The 20,142-nt window shown below is 36.8% G+C and overlaps 1 protein-coding gene across 1 annotated transcript; it reads right to left on the reverse strand.

The window, feature by feature from the left end:
- Positions 1 to 4,321: 4,321 nt before the first annotated feature.
- Positions 4,322 to 20,049, reverse strand: MBLAC2 (metallo-beta-lactamase domain containing 2). Its single transcript, XM_077770991.1, has 2 exons — positions 19,158 to 20,049; positions 4,322 to 7,588 (listed from the first exon to the last, which is right to left on the reverse strand). The coding sequence occupies exons 1-2, from the start codon at positions 19,609 to 19,611 to the stop codon at positions 7,203 to 7,205; spliced, it is 840 nt and encodes a 279-aa protein (XP_077627117.1). The 5' UTR covers positions 19,612 to 20,049; the 3' UTR covers positions 4,322 to 7,202.
- Positions 20,050 to 20,142: the final 93 nt, after the last annotated feature.

The raw sequence follows: 20,142 nt of genomic DNA on the forward strand, positions 1-20,142 counted from the left end.
ATTATTTGGAAATAAAAAGAAGTGAAATAGTGATACACACTACAATGTGGGTGAACCCTGAAAATGTTATACTAAATGAAAGAAGCCAGAGTCAAAAGACATATGCTGTGTGATTCCATTTTTCTGAAATTTCCAGAATAGGCAAATCTCTAATGACAGAAAGTAGATTAGTGGTTATCTGGGTCTGGCAGGGACAGAAAATGCAGAGAGATTTAAAATAGGTACAAAGTATTTTCTTGGGGACAGTGATAAAAATGGTCTGGAATTAGACAGTGGTGTTGGTTGCGCATTTTAGCGAATATGCTTAAAATCACTGAATTGTGGGGGTGACTGGGTGACTCAGTGGGTTCAGTGTCCCACTCTTGATCTCAACTTAGTCCTGATCTCATGGCCATAAGTTCCACCCACGCTTAGCCCCAGCATTGGGCCCCCGTGCTGGATGTGAAGCCTACCTAAAACAACAATATTGAATTGGTACATTTCAACAGGGTGAATTTTATAGTTTGTGAATAATATCTTAATAATAAACAGTTTTCTAAAGACAGTGTGGAACAAACACAGTCAGTGCCTCTGTCTGTCAGCTGTGCAGAAACATGAGACCTATGATGAATTGTCTCCCATTGTTTTTATCCGAGTACATAGTATTTTTTAAAACAGAGTTTTCCTTATATATGTTTTGGACATATTTTTATCCATATATATTTCTTATATATGTTTATACATATGTTTCCTTATATATTTTAGGTGTATATGCCTAAATATATATATATGCTTAGGTATTTAAAAATTATTCTAGGTACTTATAATTTATATCTTTGAACTCTTTTTTGTTTGTATAAATGAAGACTATATATTTTTAAAGACTTTATTATTTTTTATTATTATTTTTTAAGACTTTATTTTTTTCAGAACAGTTTTATGTTCACAGCAAAATTGAGAAAATGGGGATTTCCCTTAGGCTTCCTGCCACTGCATACATAGCCTCCTTCATCAATATCCCCATCAGAATTGTACATTTGTTACAGTTGGTAAGTCCACACTGACACATCGCAATCATCCAAACTTCAGTCTACCTTGGGGTTCACTCTTGACATACATCCTATTGGTTTGGACAAATGTATAATGACTTGTATCCATCATTATATGTTCCACCTAGTCACCCCTGGTCCCAACCCCAACCCCTAGTAACCACAGCTCTTTTTACTGGCTCTAACATTTGCCTGTTCCAGAATGTTGTATAATTAGAATCATACAGTATGTAGTCTTTTCAGATTGGCTTCTTTTACTTAGTAATGGGCATAATATTTATTTTTGAGAGAGATAGAGTGTGAGTGGGAGAGAGGCAAAGAGAAAGGGAGACAGAATCTGAAGCAGGCTCCAGGCTCCAAGCTGGCAGCAAAGATCCCCATGAGGGGCTCGAACTCACTAGTGAGATCATGAACTGAGTTGAAGTCAGCCACTTAACCAATGGAGCCACCCAGGCATTTCAGTAGCTCGTTTATTTTTAGCACTGAATAATATTCCATTGTCTACATGTACCACAGTTTATCCATTCATATTGAAGGACATCTTGGTTACTCATTTGCCATCTGTATGCCTTCTTTGGTGAAGACTCTAGGTTTTTAATGTTAATTCCATATATTGCTATTTTGTTAAATTCTCTTACTGTTTTAAGTGGTTTTTCCACTTATTTCCATTCTTTTGTTTTTTCCATAAGTTGCTGGCTTTGGTGTATATATTTAAACTTAAGAGTAGTACACTTTAGAAATCTATGTGCAGGAGAGGCAAGGAAGGGAGCCCTTTGGTTGCCTACTACACTGTAAGGTGATTTCACTGGGACCATTCTTTGGGGACCTCAGAATCAGTATCATTAGGTCTTTCAGGTGTCAAATTTCTAAGAAACGGATCTTTCAGTCTCTTGACTGGAGGATAGATTTGTCATAGCTGCCAACACTCTTTGAGCTAGGTTGGAGGACTCTGGAAGTGTGAACTTTCAGCATATAAACTTTCACTGTACATAAACCTGTGCTAAGGGGGGCTTGGGTGGCTCAGTCCATTAAGCCTCTGACTTCGGCTCAGATCATGATCTCATGGTTCATGGGTTTGAGCCCTGCCTAAGCAGCCTGAGCTAACAGCCTGAGGCCTGCTTTGGATTCTGTCTCCCCCTCTCTCTCTGCCCCTCCCTCACTCACACTTTGTGTGTCTCTCTCTCAAAAATAAACATTAGGAAAAAAAAGATTAAAAAAAAACCCTATCCTAAATCCCTTTTCGAAATAGGACCCAAGGTCCTGCTTCCTCTGAATATTCTGCTTTACTGTCTCTGCTAACAATCCTATTGTCAGGAGCAGATTACACTTTCATGGGACCTGAAATATGCACTTTGGAAGCTTTGAGAGAAAGAATAAAAAATAATTCAGTTTTAGAAATTAAAACCAACAATGATCATCTGAACACATTTCTTAGAAAGGGGCCTGTGCAAGTGCTAGGCACTAAAGCTTGAGATAACTTTTTGTTAAATCTAAAATAACCCCCAATCTTTCTTGAGGTAGAGGAGAGGAAGTTGCTTACTAGTGTAGTTAGGGAGGGATTTGGTGGTCTAAATTGCAAAGAGAATTTAAATAAAAAAGAACTTGACCACAACTCTTCGAGGTACCTGGTGCTATCAATTTCTAAGCCTTTTAAGGGACAGTGGGGAGGCAGGTTGTGTTGTAATAAGATGGTTTCTTGGCTTTCCTCATTCCTGTTTTCAGCTTTCTTGGGTTTACCAAATTAGTTTTCGTTCATCTATCAGCTTTTCAGGAACAGAATCTTGATGCTGTTGTCTCCTTTGCCATTTTTGCTCTTCTTCTGAAATTACACCATTAAAAAAATGATTTTCCTGTTATTTTACTGAGTTTCAGAAAGGAGCAGAGGTAAAGCTGTATGCTTGGTCTACCATTCTTAACCCAGAATCAGAATGTGCCAAATCACCTTCCAAAATTGCACCCCCCACCCTGCAAATGGCCGGAAGCACTCTACACTTTTAGCAGCACAGCATGAAAATATCCACTGACCCCTACGCTTGCCAATATGTCATATTCCCAAAATTTCCCAGTCTGGTTAGAGTAAATGGTCTTATTATTTAAACTTGCATTTCCCTGATTCCTACTGAGGTTCAGCATAACTCTCTATGTTTATTGGCCTTTCTGTTTCATCTTCTGTGAATAACCTGCTCAGATAATTTACCCATTGTTTTAATAGGTAGTAAAGGAGGGAAGAACATGACATCCCAAACTATGCCACTTTGGCATACTGACTGACCAGAAGGCAAGTGAAAAAAAAAGCAAACAAAGTAAAGGATTCCCTTTCTGCCTAGAACAGGGCATAAAATTTTCCATGAGAAAAGTTTCCTCCTTATATCAGGAAGAGGGGAACATTTTTATCACTGGAAACAGAGAGTTGACACCAAGATTAATCTATATAAACAAATCTTCTAGAATAACCCTGGTCTATTTCCCTCATCTATTTCCTAGTCATTTTTCCAAGGTTACTAACCCGGTCCAAACCTTCTTTTCCAGCCTCATCAGTCTCCACAATTTATTGTTGTTTGTTAAAATGGAACGTAAACTCTCAAGCCTATACACTGCTTTGGGTTTTCATTTCTTATACATAAAAGCCTCCTCATACACATAAAAATACTAATGTCAAATAAAATTTATATGCTCCTGTTAATTTGTCTTTTGTAAATGTAATCCTTGGGCCTACCCATAAACCTAAGAGGGTAGAAGAAAGGTGTTCCCACCCTTACAGTAGTTTACCTTTCTCTTTTAATTTGTAGGCATTCTTTCTGGTTGTTTAAAAGCAATTTGCTGTCACACAATTTGTGAATATTTTCTTCTAATTTATCATTTTAACTTTAGGGCGTCTGAATTCTAGGACATTTTAAATTTTGACGTGATTTTGCTTTTTGTTTCTATATAAAAATCTTCCCTATCCTAATGCCTTAAGCATGATTTAAATTTTTTTTTTAATACATGTTTCCATTTTTCAAATTTAGGTCTCTAATCCATTTGGTATTTATTTTTATGTTGTCAGGGGCCTTTTTTCTCACATCAACAATTGGAATATATACCAAATAGCTCATTTTTTATCCATTGATTTAAAATGCAATATTTATAACTATCAAAAATGTATAGGAGCATTTTCTGGATTCAATATTCTTGCCTATAGATTTGGTATCTTATTTATTACACATTTTCAAAACTCTGCATCACGTAGGAAGTATCCTTGCAAGAAATTAAATAGGAATGTGCTAATATTATAAAAAAATACCAACTAGAGATTGAAATAAAATGTCTACTTTAATATTTATCACACAAATGTTTACTTACACTTATCTGAAAATTATAAGAAGACAATTTGTACATGTCACAATCATATTACTATTCATATAAGAACAACTACACATAATCATTTACTCAACTATATCAGGATAATACACAAGGTATTTGTTTGTCTTAGACTTATTAGTTAAAAGGAAACACCAAATAAGGAAAATGAGTTTCCAAAGATTAAGTTATTAACAATACAAATAAAAATTATTTCTAAATGTTTTACATTTGACAACTTTGAATTATACTTACATACTATTATTTCCAAAAATCATAAATTATAACACAGGTCACTGTCAGGGTGAAAATATATTTTTTAAAGCTTCTTTTAAAATATGCTATTATTATGCTTAACATCACTTGATTTATTCTTGGCACATGTGGCATCTGGGAAAGTAAAAATACACTTTGCCAAGTTTATGTTATTGTGCAGGTATAAGAGAAAGAGCACAGTTTGGGAGGAAGACAGACCTGTGTTCAATTACCAGCTTTGTCCAAAGTTTTCTTGTGTTTGGCTGGTCAACTATTTCTTGGCACTGGGGCCAGGATTAAACTGAATAATGCATATTTTAAAATGCATAGCATGAGCACTAAATGGATGATAGATCCTTTCCCCAACTTATTCACTCTGAAGCAAAAGCAAAATATCACAGTCATATGTGTTCGTACAATTTGAAAAACTGAAAAAAAGGTGGAGATTTCAAAACAAAATGAACATGTTTTGAAAAACTGTACTTTTAAGAAATAAAGAAAGCCTTCATCAGGTTTAAATATTTCTCAATAAAACTTAGTGCCTACTATACCCTGATTTTTTTAAGTCCTAAAATATGATAAAATGGTCAATGGTTAAGGACTTTTGGTTTTCTTTTGTGCTACTGATATAAAAATAATGGCTATATTTAAGGCTCATTAAGTGATTGTAGTTGCCCTGAACCAAATCTATATTCTTGATGCTGCACTATCAGCTGAAAACTACTGTCTTATATGAGTAGATCCCTTCGATGGCACGTGGCACACAGCTTGTCTATTACTGAGGATGATTCTTATATACACAATCACAAACCCACCTGTCTCATGCTAAGTACTTGATGTTTGGAAGATCTGAGATTCCTGAAAATTGAATTTAAATGGACACAAGGAATACACTACTTAGGACAGCAATGCTTCCATCTCTGTTCTTGAATCTTTTTGTCCCCTACCCTGACCACCTAACAAATCATCTTTCCAAATATGACTGCAAAACCCCTCCTCCAGGAATCTCTTCCTAACCAAACTCCACACCCTTCCATTTATGTCCCTGATACTCATGTATAATTTGTATTAGCTTCAATCTACATATATTACTATTCATGTTCTATTTGCCTTCCAGCTAAGATGTAGTCTGTTTGACTTTTTAAGCTTCCACAGTGTTTAGCACAATACTGTGCATGTATGTATGTGACTGTGTGTGTTGAATTTAAAAAAGACTAAAAAAACCTGGGTGGGTGAAGAGTGGAAAATTTTGATAATTTTTCAGAAATCAAAATTGCTAAACTTTCTTAATACTAAAAAATCTGGTTTCCAAAGCTATCTCAGTTTGGTTTTGGACATGTCAACAATAAAAAGGCAGTGAGAAAACTGCTTAAAAAACCTTTATGAAATATTCCAAAAGGCTTTTTAATAAATTATAAAGAGCACCAAACTAAAACATTTTACTAAATAGTGGGTTAACCTTTCCTATAACTATATAAATGTAGAGTTCTTTTAATTCAAGACAAAGAATACTGAACAGGAATAGGTGTTGTGAATCAGGATAAAAAAGGCAATTCACTCTAAGTCAATATCTAAAGCACATTTTGCAATTAATTTGAAAAGCCTTCCATGGTACATATGTATGTTATGATAAGTAAAAGAATGATTTATATCAGAATGTCGTAGATCTCTATAGTTGTTCTGATATTATAAAATATGACACATATACTGAAGCTGCTATTTAACAAGAAAAATTTTGTTTATAATAGCTGTTAATATTAAAATAGGATATAATAAAAAATTATTTTCAATGTGTATATTTTCAAATTTCCCTGACAGTGTCCTTTTGAGAAATCTGACAATTTGTAATTATATTACAGACATTTGAATTTCATTTTTATGATTGAAAATATTACACACACATAATAACAAACAACACCGTGTGGGAGCTTTTTACTGAAGCACTCTGCAATTTATATTTAAAGCTTTGCAAGAAAACAAAAATCATTGTACTCTTTGTAAGTAAAATTACACAGCATATAGTGTACGCTATCATTACATTAAGAATAAATAAATGAAGCATAAAAACTCTGTGCCATAATAATGGATTGTTTTAGCTGTCCTTCTAAATATTAATTTATATGTTTGTACTAAGTTATAATGTATTTTAAACTCAGGAACCTTTATTTTTAAATAATATACTAAAATATCAAGTTTGGAATATAAACATAAAACTTTATGCCTCTTTTTCTAGGTCATCTAGGAAATAAAATAAGACAAATGGGAGGTAAGGACAGTTCTTTCTGTTACTGTAAAATGCCTCCTTGCTTCCCCATATATTTCTATGTTGTGTCTGGATATTACAAGATGACAAATATTACAAGATGACAGCTTAGCAAATTATAAGCTTGTTTAATTTATTTCTTATTTGGAAGAAAGAAAAATTTTAATGAAGAGCTTCCTTTTTTGGCTTACTCATTCTCAATCTTTTTTTTCTCTGATAAAGCACTTCTTAAATGCGTACTATTACTCATTTTAAACAACACAAAATGAATTGGATTAATTTACAGAATTAATCAAAATAGGTTATCAGTATAGATACTAGGGTGAGGTCCTAGAATTTGTTACACGTAAGGCTAAACTTGCAAGAGATCTCATGGCAAAAGTAGAAACTTTGTGACATATCCCAGCTTTTGAAATATAGTTAGAAGCCAATCGAAAAAGCCTTTCAGCACCAAAGGTATTGAAGTGCCCAGGAAGCACCTTCTCTACCAGACCTCTGTCCACTAATTCTATCAGACGTTCACAGGTTCCAACATAGTCACTTATCCTGCTGTACGGGAGCCAGTCAATCAGTGATCCATCATACACGACGTCTCCACTGAAGAGAATCTTTCGGTCTTTGTCATGTAAGCAAATACTGCCCCTGGAGTGACCAGGCATGTGCATAACAGTGAGCTGTCTGTCACCAAGGTTGATTACATCCCCTACAAATGGAAACAGAATTTACAGATAAACATGTTGTATGCTTGACTTCAATCACTTAAAGAATAAAAGAAAAGAATAGTAAATGGTTTCAAAGAGGTAGGATGGATAACTCTTTTATTTCAAAAATACAGTATTTCTTAATGGTGATTAAAAATAGTTAGCATATATTTCATTTCTATTGTTTGCTTAACCAGTGTTTGTCAAAGTGAATTATGTGGGACACTATTTTTGCAGGTTGTTATGATACATAAAAGAAAAGATTCGGTAGTCAAATAATTTGGAAATTCTTCCTTCAAAAATACTTATAGAGCTTTTTTTCTGCAAGGCTTCTGAAGGCTTTTTAATATGCTAATCGGTATTGTATATATACACAAGGGAGATACAGTTATCCCATTTCTCAACTTATTTTACCACAACACTTTTGGTTTTTAGTACATCCATTGTACCGGTATCCTGATGACATGATTCATGAATGCTGCTCTATATTTTGTCCCTTCTTTTGTCATCCTCTGAGAATTAAGGCCTGAAGAATCAGTACAAATGATCATGCTCTGACTATTGTTGCTATGAGTAATAAAATGTCTTTAGTCTCCTGCCAGAATCTATTAAACTGTTGCAGACTAATTTGCAAGTCAGGTAAAATCTCACACTCTTCCCAGTTATTTGACAGTGAGAGGAAATTGAGGTATAAATGCAAAACTGCTTTTTCACTAGTTTTAAATTAGTACTAACTTAAGTAAATCATCATCATTTAAAAGTTCCATATAGTTATCTTTAGTGCAAACACATATATACAGAAAATATCAAAGGCATATAGTTAAAAAGTTAATAGGGGAATAAATAATTGGAACTTGTGAAACCTAAAAGACAATGAAAGAGGAAAAGAGAGCTAAATAACTAATGAGACATAGAAAACAAATAACAAAATGGCAGACCTAAAATCAACTATATCAATAATTACATTACATATGAATGGGATAAACATTCTAATCAAAGGCAGAGATTGTCAAACTAGATTTAAAAAGCAGGATACATATGCAGCCTACAAGAGAGGAACTATAAGGTCAAAGGCAAACAGAGGTTGAAAGTTATACGATATAGACATTAATAAGAACTAGAGTGGCTATACTAATATTAGACAAAATAAGGACTATTAGTGAAGAAAAATGCATTTTATTATCAAGTCAACACATTAAAAACTATATATGTACCTAAAACACTAAAAATTCATGAAAAAATTTCAGTAAAAACTGACAGAATTAAAAATGAACAATTAATTGATTATGCTTAGAGATTTAAATATTCCTCTCTGAATAATTTGTAATACAAGTAGATAGTAAATCAGTAAGCATACAGAAGACCTGAACAACACTGTCAACCAACTTAACCTAAGTGACATTTATATAACACTTTATCTTAAAACAGTAAAGTACACATTCATTTTAAATGGACATGGAATATTCACAAGGCTACACTGTGTGGCCATAAAGCAAGTCTAAGTAAATATGAAAGGAATAAAATCATAAAAATATGTTCTTTGACTACAGCACAATTAAATTAGAAATTAATAACAAAAATAAATATGGGAAATATCCATATACACACAAAATAAGCTTTAAGCTTTTACAAAACATGATCAAAGATGAAATCACAAAGGAGATTAGAAAATCTCTTGGACTAATTATCATAGAATACTATGAAAAATTATATGCCAACAAACTGGACAACCTGGAAGAAATGGACAAATTCCTAAATATCCACACACTTCCAAAACTCAAACAGGAGGAAACAGAAAATTTGAACGGACCCTAACTACTGAAGAAATGGAATCAGTTATCAAAAATCGCCCAACAAATAAGAGTCTTGGGCCAGATTGCTTCCCTGGGGAATTCTACCAGATATTTAAGGCAGAGTTAATACCAATCCATCTCAAGCTGTTCCAAAAAATAGACACAGAAGAAAAACTTCCAGACTCATGCTATGAGGCCAGGATTACCTTGATTTCCAAACCAGACAGAGACCCAATTAAAAAGAATTACAGACCAAAATCCCTGAAGAACATGAATGCAAAAATTCTCAACAAGATACTAGCAAATCAAATTCAACAGCATATAAAAAGAATTATTCACCATGATCAAGAGGGATTCATTCCTGAGCTGCAGGGCTGGTTCAATATTCACAAATCAATCAATATGATACATCACATTAACAAAAGAAAAGAACCATATGATCTTGTCAATAGATGCAGAAAAAACATTTGACAAAATACTGCATCCTTTCTTAATAAAAACTCTTGAGAAAATCAGGATAGAAGCAACACACTTAAACATCATAAAAACCATTTATGAGAAGCCCACAGCTAATATCATCCTCAATGGGGAAAAACTGAGAGTTTTCCCCCTGAGGTCAGAAACATGACAGGGATGTCCACTCTCAGCACTGTTGTTGAACATAGTGTTGGAAGTCCTAGCATCAGCCATCAGACAACAAAAGGAAATAAAAGGCATCAGAATTGATAAAGATGAAGTCAGACATTCACTTTTCGCAGATGACATGATACTCTACATGGAAAACCTGAAAGACTCCACCAAATGGCTGCTAGAATTGATTTATGAATTCAGCAATGTCGCAGGGTAAAAATCAATGTGCAGAAATCAGTTGCATTTTTTACACCAATAATGAAGCAACAGAAAGAAAAATCAAGAAACTGATCCCATTCACAGTCATACCAAAACACATAAAACACCTAGGAATTTTATGTAAAATTCCAAAGATGTAAAAGATCTGTATGCTGAAAACTATAGAAAACTTACGAAGGAAATTGAAGAAGACACAAATGAAAAAAACATTCCATGCTCATGGATTGGAAGAATAAATATTGTTAAAATGTCAGTACTACCCAAAGCAATCTACACATTCAATGCAATCCCAATCAGAATTGCACCAGCATTCTTCTCAAAGCTAGAACAAACAATCTTAAAATTGGTATGGAACCACAAAAGACCCTGAATAACCAAAGTAATATTGAAGAGGAAAACCAAAACAGGAGGCATCACAATCCCAGACTCTAACTTCTACTACAAAGCTGTCATCATCAAGACAGTATGGTATTGGCACAAAAACAGACACATGGACCAATGGAATACAATAGAGAACTCAGAATTAGACCCACGAATGTATGGCCAACTGATCTTTGACAAAGCAGGCAAAAGTACCCAATGGAAAAAAAGACAGCCTCTTTAAGAGATGGTGCTGGTAGAACTGGACAGCAACATGCAGAAGAATGAAACTAGACCACCTTCTTACACCATACACAAAAATAAACTCAAAACGGATGAAGGACCTGAATGTGAGACAGGACACCATCAAAACCCTAGAGGAGAAAGCAGGAAACAACCTCCTTGACCTCAACCACAGCAATTTCTTACCTGACACATCCCTAAAGGCAAGGGAATCAAGAGCAAAAAAGAACTGTTGGGACCTCATCAAGATATAAAGCTTGATATAAAGCTTCTGCACTGCAAAGGAAACAATCAACAAAACTAATAGGCAACCGGCAGAATGGGAAAAGACAGTTGCAAATGATGTATCAGATAAAGGGCTAGTATCCAAGATCATAAGGAACTTAACAAACTCCACACCCGAAAGACAAACAATCCAGTGAAGAAATGGGCAGAAGACATGAACAGATACTTTTCCAAAGAAGACCTCCAGATGGCCAACAGACACATGAAACAATGCTCAGCATCATGCATCATCAGGTAAATACAAATCAAAACCACACTGAGATACCACCTCACACCGGTCAGAGTGGCTAAAATGAACAAATCAGGAGCCTCTAGATGCTGGCGAGGATGTGGAGAAATGGGCACCCTCTTACACTGTTGGTGGGAATGCAAACTGGTGCAGCCGCTCTGGAACACAGTGTGGAGGTTCCTCAAAAAATTAAAAATAGAACTATCCTATGACCCAGCAACAACAGTGCTAGGAATTTACCCAAGGGATATAGGAGTGCTGATGCACAGGGGCACATGGACCCCAATGCTCATAGCAGCACTTTCAACGATAGCCAAATCATGGAAAGAGCCTAAATGTCCATCAACTGACAAATGGATGAAGAAGTTGTGGGTTATATATACAAGGGAATACTACACGGCAATGAGAAAGAATGAAATCTGGCCATTTGTAGTAACGTGGATGTATCTGGAGGGAATTATGCTAAGTGAAATAACTCAGGCAGAGAAAGACAGATAACATATGTTTTCACTCATATGTGGATCTGGAGAAACTTAACAAGACCATGGGGTAGGGGAAGAGGGAAAAAAAGTTACAGAGAGGGAGGGGGCAAACCATAAGAGACTCTTAAATACTGAGAACAAACTGAAGGTGGATGGAGGTTGAGGGAGAGGGGAATGTAGGTGATGGGCCTTGAGGAAGGCACTTGTTAGGATGAGCACTGGATGTTGTATGCAGACCAATCTGAGAATGAACTATATTAAAAATAAATAAAACATATTTTAAAAAGCCATTTCATTCACAATAGCACCAAAAAGAAAAAAAATACTTAGGAAAAATTATATCTATATACTGAAAGGTATAAAAACATCATCATGAGAAATTAAAGATCTAAACAAAAGGAGAGATATACCAGGTCTATTGACTAGAAGCCTCAGAATTGTTAAGGTGGTATTTTGATTTTCCCATAGCTCCAATGTCTAATACAACTTCTGAGATTAATGAAATATTCTGTATCAATACTGTCCAATATGGGAACCACTAGCTACATATGGCTATTTGAAATATGGCTAGTATACTAGGGAACAAGAACTTTAATTTTAATTAATCTAATTAATTTAAATTTATATTTAGATAGTCACATGTGGCTGGGGCTACGGTAATAGCTGGTGTACATCTGCAGATTTAATACAATCTCAATCAAAACCTTGAATTTTTTGTAGAAATTGAAAATCCCACTCTAAAAGTTATATGAAAATGCAAATGGTCTATAATGGCCAAAACAATTTTGAAAAAGAGGTACAAAGTTGGAAGACTTACACTACTTAATTTTAAGAATTATAATGAAGTTACAGTCATCAAGAGAGTGTGGTGCTGGCTAAAGGAGAGACATAATCAATGGAAGAGAATAGAGTCCAAAAGGAGATATTCATATATATGGTCAATGGATTTTTGCAAATGGTGTCAACCAAGATAATTCAGTGGGTAAAAAGATAGTCTTCTCAACAAAATGGACAGGAACACTTTGGCTATCCATTTCCAAATAAGCAAATAAGAACCTTTCAACCGTTACTTCACAATATAAACAAAAACTAACTCAAAATAGATCATAAGCCTAAATGTGAAAGCTTCTAGAAAAAAAAACAGAAGGGGTGTCTGGTTGGCCTAGTGAGTTAAATGTCTGACTCTTGGTTTCTGGTCAGGTTATGATCTCATTGTTTCTGAGTTCAAGCTCCACAATGAGCGCTGTGCTGCCATTTCAGAGCCTGCTTGGGATTCTCTCTCTCTCTCTCTCTCTTTGCCCTTCTCTCTCAAAATAAATAAACTTTAAAAATTTGTTTAAAAATAAAAAGGAGAAAATATTTTAATAGACCCTTTAACAAAGAAGATACCTGAATAGCAAATAAGTACCTGAAAATATGCTCACAATCATTAGTTACTAGGGAGATGCTAAACCACAATGAAATACTACTATACACTCACTAGAATGGCTAAAATCAAAGGGACCGACAAAAGCAAGTGTAGACAAAGAGCTGAAGAAACTGGAACTCTTATCCAATATATTTGGGAATACAGAATGGTATAACTACTTTGGAAAACAGGCACTTTCTTAAAATTAACATCCACTTACCATAAGATCCAGGAGTTCCATTTCTAGGTATCTATCAAGGGAAAGGAAAACATGTATGCACACAAGACTTACATGCAAATGTTCATGGCAGCATTATTAATAACAGCCTCGAAGTAGAAAGATTCAAAATTCCTTCAACAGGTGAGTAGATAAAATATGTTATATCCATAAATGGATTCTTTCTCAGCAATAGAAAGGAATGAATGATTAAGAGATACAACATGGACGAATCTCCAAAACACCATTGCAGATGAAGAAGACAGAAACAAAACAGTATATGTGATTACATTTGTGGAAACTTTAAGGAAAAAAAAGATAGCAATACAAAAACAGATCAGTGGGGCCAAGAGTGGGAGCAGGGATGTCCTAGTCTTGTTGTGAATCCCAGTTAAGAATGTTAAGATGGAATCAGACCCTCCCAACTTCCTTTGCATTCCAGTCATAAAGGGCCAGACTCCTTTTTGCAAGACAGTTGTTCCAGATTTAAAGTGCCTCTGAGGATCAGGAACCACTGCCATTTACTGTATGACTGGGAGGTAAGGTAAAGAAATTATAGCTACATTGGTTTAATAATAGAGCTGTTGAAGACCCATTTTTTTCATAAGTGTATAGAAAGGAAAGGAGGAAGGAAAGAAGTGAAGGAAGTTAAATCTGGAAAAAAAAAAAAAGCTGTGGATAATTACCCACACAGGGATAGAATCTTATTGATCTTTGATTATATCCAGGTGGTATTTAAAATATTTAGCAACAGGTAAGTCATGAGTGCCCACCTATCAAAATCGATACCAACTGTAAGCAATTGATAAGGCCATAATGGCTATCATTGGATTCTGCCATTACCTTATAGCTTTATAAGCGCCTCCCCTATGCTTATAATGCTCCCATGCAGAATTCCATTAAGACCTTTCCTACAAGATTCAAAATTGTTTATGACATAGATCAATATATATAAATAAATATCACATATAAAAAGATATAATACACATATACATCCTATGCTTCCGAGCCCATACCCTGACCTAGTTGTCATCAGATTCCAGCCATACTAGGCCTCTCTTGGCTTTTCAAATACCCTTTCCCATCTTGGTAACCCCATCTTTTCATTTCATTTTTAATTAAAGCAATATATGTACATATCTCAAATAAAATATTCCAGAAGGGCTTAAAATGTAAGAAAAAGTTATTTGCCTCATTCTGACTCTAATTCTGCTCCCAAGAACCAACCACTTTTTAACAGTTTTGGCTGTTTCTTCTGGTAGCTGCTTCTACTAAATATATTTATCTCTAATTTTTATATTTCATTTCTTGATTTACTAATTAGATATACTATACTGATTTCATTCATGTATTACCATTTCTTGGTTTTTAAATCTTAGATTATGTTGACTTCCACTATGAAATATAAGAATCTTTAGCTCTCTTTACCCCTCACTCTCCGCTTACTGACAGCACTCTTATATGTATTTCTTATCCAAAAGAGTAATGATTTAACTGCTCTTTATGCCTGGCATAGTATCATTGTCAGAAAGTCATTTTTGCCATCATCTTGATGCTTCCTTTCATCTTTCTCTTGTATTCAATCTCCTGTTTCCTGTATTCCATATCTTTCTCTCTTGCTTTACTTCCTTATTTTGAAGGGAGTAAATAGGATAAAATTGTATCTTGGTAACTTTCTAAGTAATAGCATGTGGGAAATAATCTTTTTTGGTAACTTGATTGTTAGTGAAATGGATGTAAAATTCTAAGTTGGAAATAAATTTTGTTCAAATAAGGAATAGCTCTTCTTTTCTAGCTCTAAAGCCATTATGATCTACGTAGATGACTTTTTAATTTCTGGAAGCTTGCTTCCAGTATTCTGAAATTTTACAATAATGTGCCTTAGGCTGGATGTGTTTTCATTCATCATGCTAGGAACTCTGTAGGCTCTTTTAATCTGAAAATTTACATCTCTTCATTGTGGGATATTTTCTTGAGTTACCTCTATTATGCTTTCTTTTCCTCCATTTTCTCTATTCTATCTGTGCTTCTATTATTCCAGTGTTGAATTTTCCAAACTGGTCTTCTACTGGTTCTCTCCTAGTTTTCATTTTACCTTTCTGCTCTTTTTTTTTTTTTTAAGCTTTTCAACGTTATCTTCAGTTCTTCTACTAAGCAGCTTCTACCATTTTAAACTCCAAGAATTCATGTGTGTTTGTGTGTGCGCGCATGCGCATGTGTGCATGTGCATACTGTTCTGTTGCTTATTTTAAAAGCATCCCAATGTCTCTTGAATACCTTGAATGCAATAGCTTCTGTTATCCCCTGATGTTATTAATGATAGTATTCCCCCCTCAAGTTGATTTATGCTATTTGTTTTAGTATTTGATCTCATATAAGACGATTTTCTAGGGTTTTTTCATAATGCTTGGTTGCCTATTTGAGGATGGTGGGGTGAAAAGGCTGCTTGAAGCACATGTATTGGGCTTAATGATCAAGGTTGCACTGTAGACAGACCAAGCCAAAGATTGCTTAGGGATCAGCATCTTAGTCTTTCCTCCAGGGCTGGACACATTTCCCAGGTAATCTTCTTCCAGTATCCTACTTGGGGGGTAAAGATCTGGCTCTCAAGAGAACACACACACACACACACACACACACACACACACTCCTCCTATTTTTATACTGAATCCTGAGCTCAGTAGTAGTTGGCATCCCTTAATCGAGAAACTCTTCTGCTTTATTCTCCCCAGAGAACAAACTAACTGCACAGACATTCCAGAGTTTTCACAGCTTCTTAAATGGCTTTCAACCAATTCTACTTATTTTACTACTTATCTTTCCTTTGCCCCACTAAGGTACCAGCTACTGCTAATTCCTGAGCCTTTTAAAATTCCTGCAGTGCAAACTGGATTCACTCTGGACTTCCCATTGCAGGCAGACGATAAAACTGCTGACTCAGTCATTATATTTACATCAGCATTCAAAATAGTTCAATATGGATTTATACTTAAAATACTTAAAACAGACAAACCACAGTCCTTTATCATAGTCTTAGGTATGGGATGGAGTCAAGTAAGATGTGTTTTTCAATCTACCTCTGTAGAATTTATTTTTTGTTTTTCACTTCCCCAAATGACTTAAGTCCACCTGTCATAATGTGTAATTACCTTGGTGACTCTGGGCAAAACACTTAAATAGATATAAGGGACCAAAATGTCTGCACTTCATATCATTTGACTATTGTGGAAAATAGATAAAAAGATGTGTGGTACTATATTAACAATAGTACTATAGAAGGTACAGTATTAATCTAAGGTTTCTCTGTCTTCTTATAGGAGGATACTATTTCACTATTTGTAGGGGGATTTATTTTTCCGTCAAACATGCTGCACTGTATGATGATCTCTCCTTGTCCCTCCTTTACAAGTCAGCTTTTGGGTTAGTCACACAGTGCACAGATTTATGCTTCCTCATGACAGGTGATCATCAATTCACTAAATGAGATGTAATAAACTAATGACTGCAGGCTCCTTGTGTTCTAACCAAAGCAACGACTTTATGCTGTTCAGATATGTGCTCATCATGTGTATGTGTAACTGGGTATGAATTTTTCATATAAATATTTTATATCTCCTTCTAGGCATCTGGATTATGATAACAGCAAGTCAGCAGACCACATTATTCAGAAGAGAAAGTAAATTAATATTCCTGAGAAAAGAGAAAATTAGATACTACTTGAGAGGATGAGGCATTCTGCTTCTAATGAGAAACAACTTTTGATTTAACACACTATTCTTAGCTTTAAGTCTTTGGTAAATATTAAGCTTCCCCCCCCGCCCCCCACCTTCAAAGGCTTAAAGCACCACACAGGTAGCTTGCAGGCCCCCTGCATTTCCTAAATGCTATAATTCTACCACAAATTGGGATTCAGGAAACCTGGATGCTAGTCCCAGCTCTTTTCCAAACCGGCTATGTGATCTCAGGCATGATAATTCAGGCCTGCTTGGACTCTTCGTCTATAAAACAATAATTCTTATCGTTCTTTCACCAGTGATTTCCTATTGCTGGCACAGGAGGAAAAGTAAGTAAATCAGAAGTAATTTATTCATTCAGACAACTGTAATTTATTTTAAATACTAATTGAAACATTTTTTGGTCTCAGTGCCACAATTAATTTAATTTGAATACCCATCAACTACATGGAAATCCTAACTCTAAAAAATATCAGTTTTATCAAGAAATACACGGAATACTGTAAAAAAAAATACGAGGAATACTGTAAATGCACTTCTCTTTAATCTCAAATTGGCAGATGATTTAAGACTCCCATCTAAATTAGTCTTTTTTAAAATCTTTAGATTTGAAATTTCAATGAAAAGGCTTTGTGGGTGGAGTGTGAGGTACAGAATCTTGCTTTCTATTTTTTATATTTCAAGTGATGAAGATCTCATCTATAAGATAAACTTTTTTTTTGTAAAAATTTCATTATTTGTCATATTGGTCCTTCATAAAGTAAGCTTATTGTACTGCAGCAACAGGATTTTTCTACCTCTTAGAGGAATGTTTTAATAAATTAAATTGGCAAATAAGCTGGTTTCAAGATAAAAATGAAAGAAGGGGGTTTCTTATCCTACTCATAATTACCATAATATATTTATGGGGTAGGATTTATGATCTGCATGCTTTGATCTATTGTGCCTTGGTTCAAATCTTAGCTTTTGTCACTATCTTGCTCTGTGGACTGTAGGCAAGCCATTTAATTAGGGGTCAGCCACCTCACTTCCAATGTGTTGTGAAGATAAAATGTTAACAAAAGTATTCTAAAAAGAAAAAAGGAAATTTAATATACAAATATTGCTATTGTGGCTAATTATCTCAATTATTTAAGTGCCTGCTTGGGGTTGAGAGGGCTGAGGCTCTACTCTATTGTATTTTATTCCATTAGTTTCTTTCAGATCCCCATCCTTTCTTTTACAGAGCCAGAGGCCCAAGGTTGCCCATGCATTAATCCATACATTTCACCATCACCTGAAATAACCTCCTTATTAATGTTTCTCAGGCCTTGCTTTAAACCAGACCATGTATCTGTCATAATGTAAGACTCATATTCTCTACTTTTTACGTTCACAAGCTTTTTCTCTAATGAGGCAACATCAAGAACATCAAGAACAGAAACCTATCTGGCAGATAAGGACGCACGAGTAGATAAGAACCACAGCTCTCTAACGGCTTTCTAAACCTACAGGTGGGAGTTGCTCATATCCGGCAGTGACAGAGAGCAGATGAAGTCAGCTGTTCTCAAAAGCACAGAGTCTGTCATGCACTCTCTGTGAGGCGTCATTCCTTAACAGTCTTTTCGCTATAAAAGCGCCTGGAAATCAGAAAGGAGTTCGAGGGAAAAAATGGAAAATCCCTCGTCACAAGCCTCGGTGGTGTTACTACTATAGCTTACACAGGAAACTGACTAGGGGGTGGGGCTGGCTTGCATTTGAGTACTTGGTTTTGCCACACAGTGCCAGAACTGGTAAGGAAGGCTTCGGAGGGCCTTGCCTCCGATCGACTTAGGCGTTTACTCAGGGAAAGGAGAAACAGTAGTGGTGTTTCTGCGAAGTGGCAAAACAAGCCCGTTTACAGCCACGCACGTCTGCAACATGCATCCCTCGAACAGTTTTTCCCAATCCCTTCCCTTAAAGAGAGAGCGCGCGCCCATGAGGGCCCATTACCATCCTGCAGGATGAGGGTGGGCTGCACCGCCTGCACTCGGAACTGCCTGGCTCTCCAGCCCGGGCTGGGCGCCCGCACCACCTCACTGTCGGACAGCCAGGTCACGGTCTCAAAGTTGTCCCCGCGAGCCAGCGCCTCGGCCTCGGCGTGATGCACGGCCACCCGGTCAAACTGGTAGAGGCCGCCGGAGTGGTCGAAGTGCACGTGTGTGGCCACCGCCAGCAGCGGCCGGCACGCCGCGTTCTCTTTGGCCCCGTGATCCTGCAAGAGGCCAGAGGAGTACAGGTACTCCGGGAGGCTGCGCAGCCCCAGGCCCGTATCGATCACCACATCCTGCTCGGAGCCACGCACCAGCCAGATGTTGGCGCGGTTTCCCGACTCATAGAAGCGTTCCTGAATCCAAAAGATGCCGTCGCCCAGGGACTTGTGGGCGTACCACTCGAGCGCGGACATGCTGGGCAGGGGTGCGGTCTGGCGGAGTTGGCGTAGGCGTGTGTGCCTCCCGCAAGCTGTCCAAACGCGAGGCGCTGCTGCGGTGTGGAGCGGTCAGCCCGCAGCAAGGGAGGAGGCGCAGAGCGAGGAGAGGGCGGGGGATCCGGGAGATGCGGGCTCGGGCGAGGGGGTGGGGAGAACTACGGGGAAGGACGCGCCGAGTCGCGGCCTGGAGAGTCTGCACGCACCCTCCAGCCAGGTCCGCAGAGCGCGGCGGCTCCTCTGCCTGCACCTTAGGCGCTGGGGTGATCTTGGCTTCTGTAGCTGCAGCACAAGGGAGCGTTAATGCAGGGGCACAGCTGCAGACTGGAGACCCGAAAGGAATTACTTTTTTCACCCCGGGGGTCTGACTGCAGAGGCCAGAAGCAAGGCGGGGGAGGCGCCAGGTCCTCCCACCCACTGCACTCCGCCAAGCGTACTTCCAGCCAGCGCCGAAAGAGTCAGGCCAAACCGGATGGGGGAGTACGGCGCCTGCCAAGGGCTAAAAAGCTC

Source organism: Crocuta crocuta, unplaced genomic scaffold (genome assembly GCF_008692635.1).
Source record: "Crocuta crocuta isolate KB4526 unplaced genomic scaffold, BGI_CrCroc_1.0 scaffold196, whole genome shotgun sequence".
Taxonomy (NCBI): domain Eukaryota; kingdom Metazoa; phylum Chordata; class Mammalia; order Carnivora; family Hyaenidae; genus Crocuta; species Crocuta crocuta.

Excerpts from the sequence above, each read along its gene's own strand:
- MBLAC2 (XM_077770991.1), bottom strand. The coding sequence starts at position 19,611 with ATGTCCGCGCTCGAGTGGTACGCCCACAAGTCCCTGGGCGACGGCATC. Across the intron at positions 7,589-19,157 it reads CACCCTCATCCTGCAGGATG|GGGATGTAATCAACCTTGGT; the intron begins GTAATGGGCCCT and ends TTCCATTTGTAG.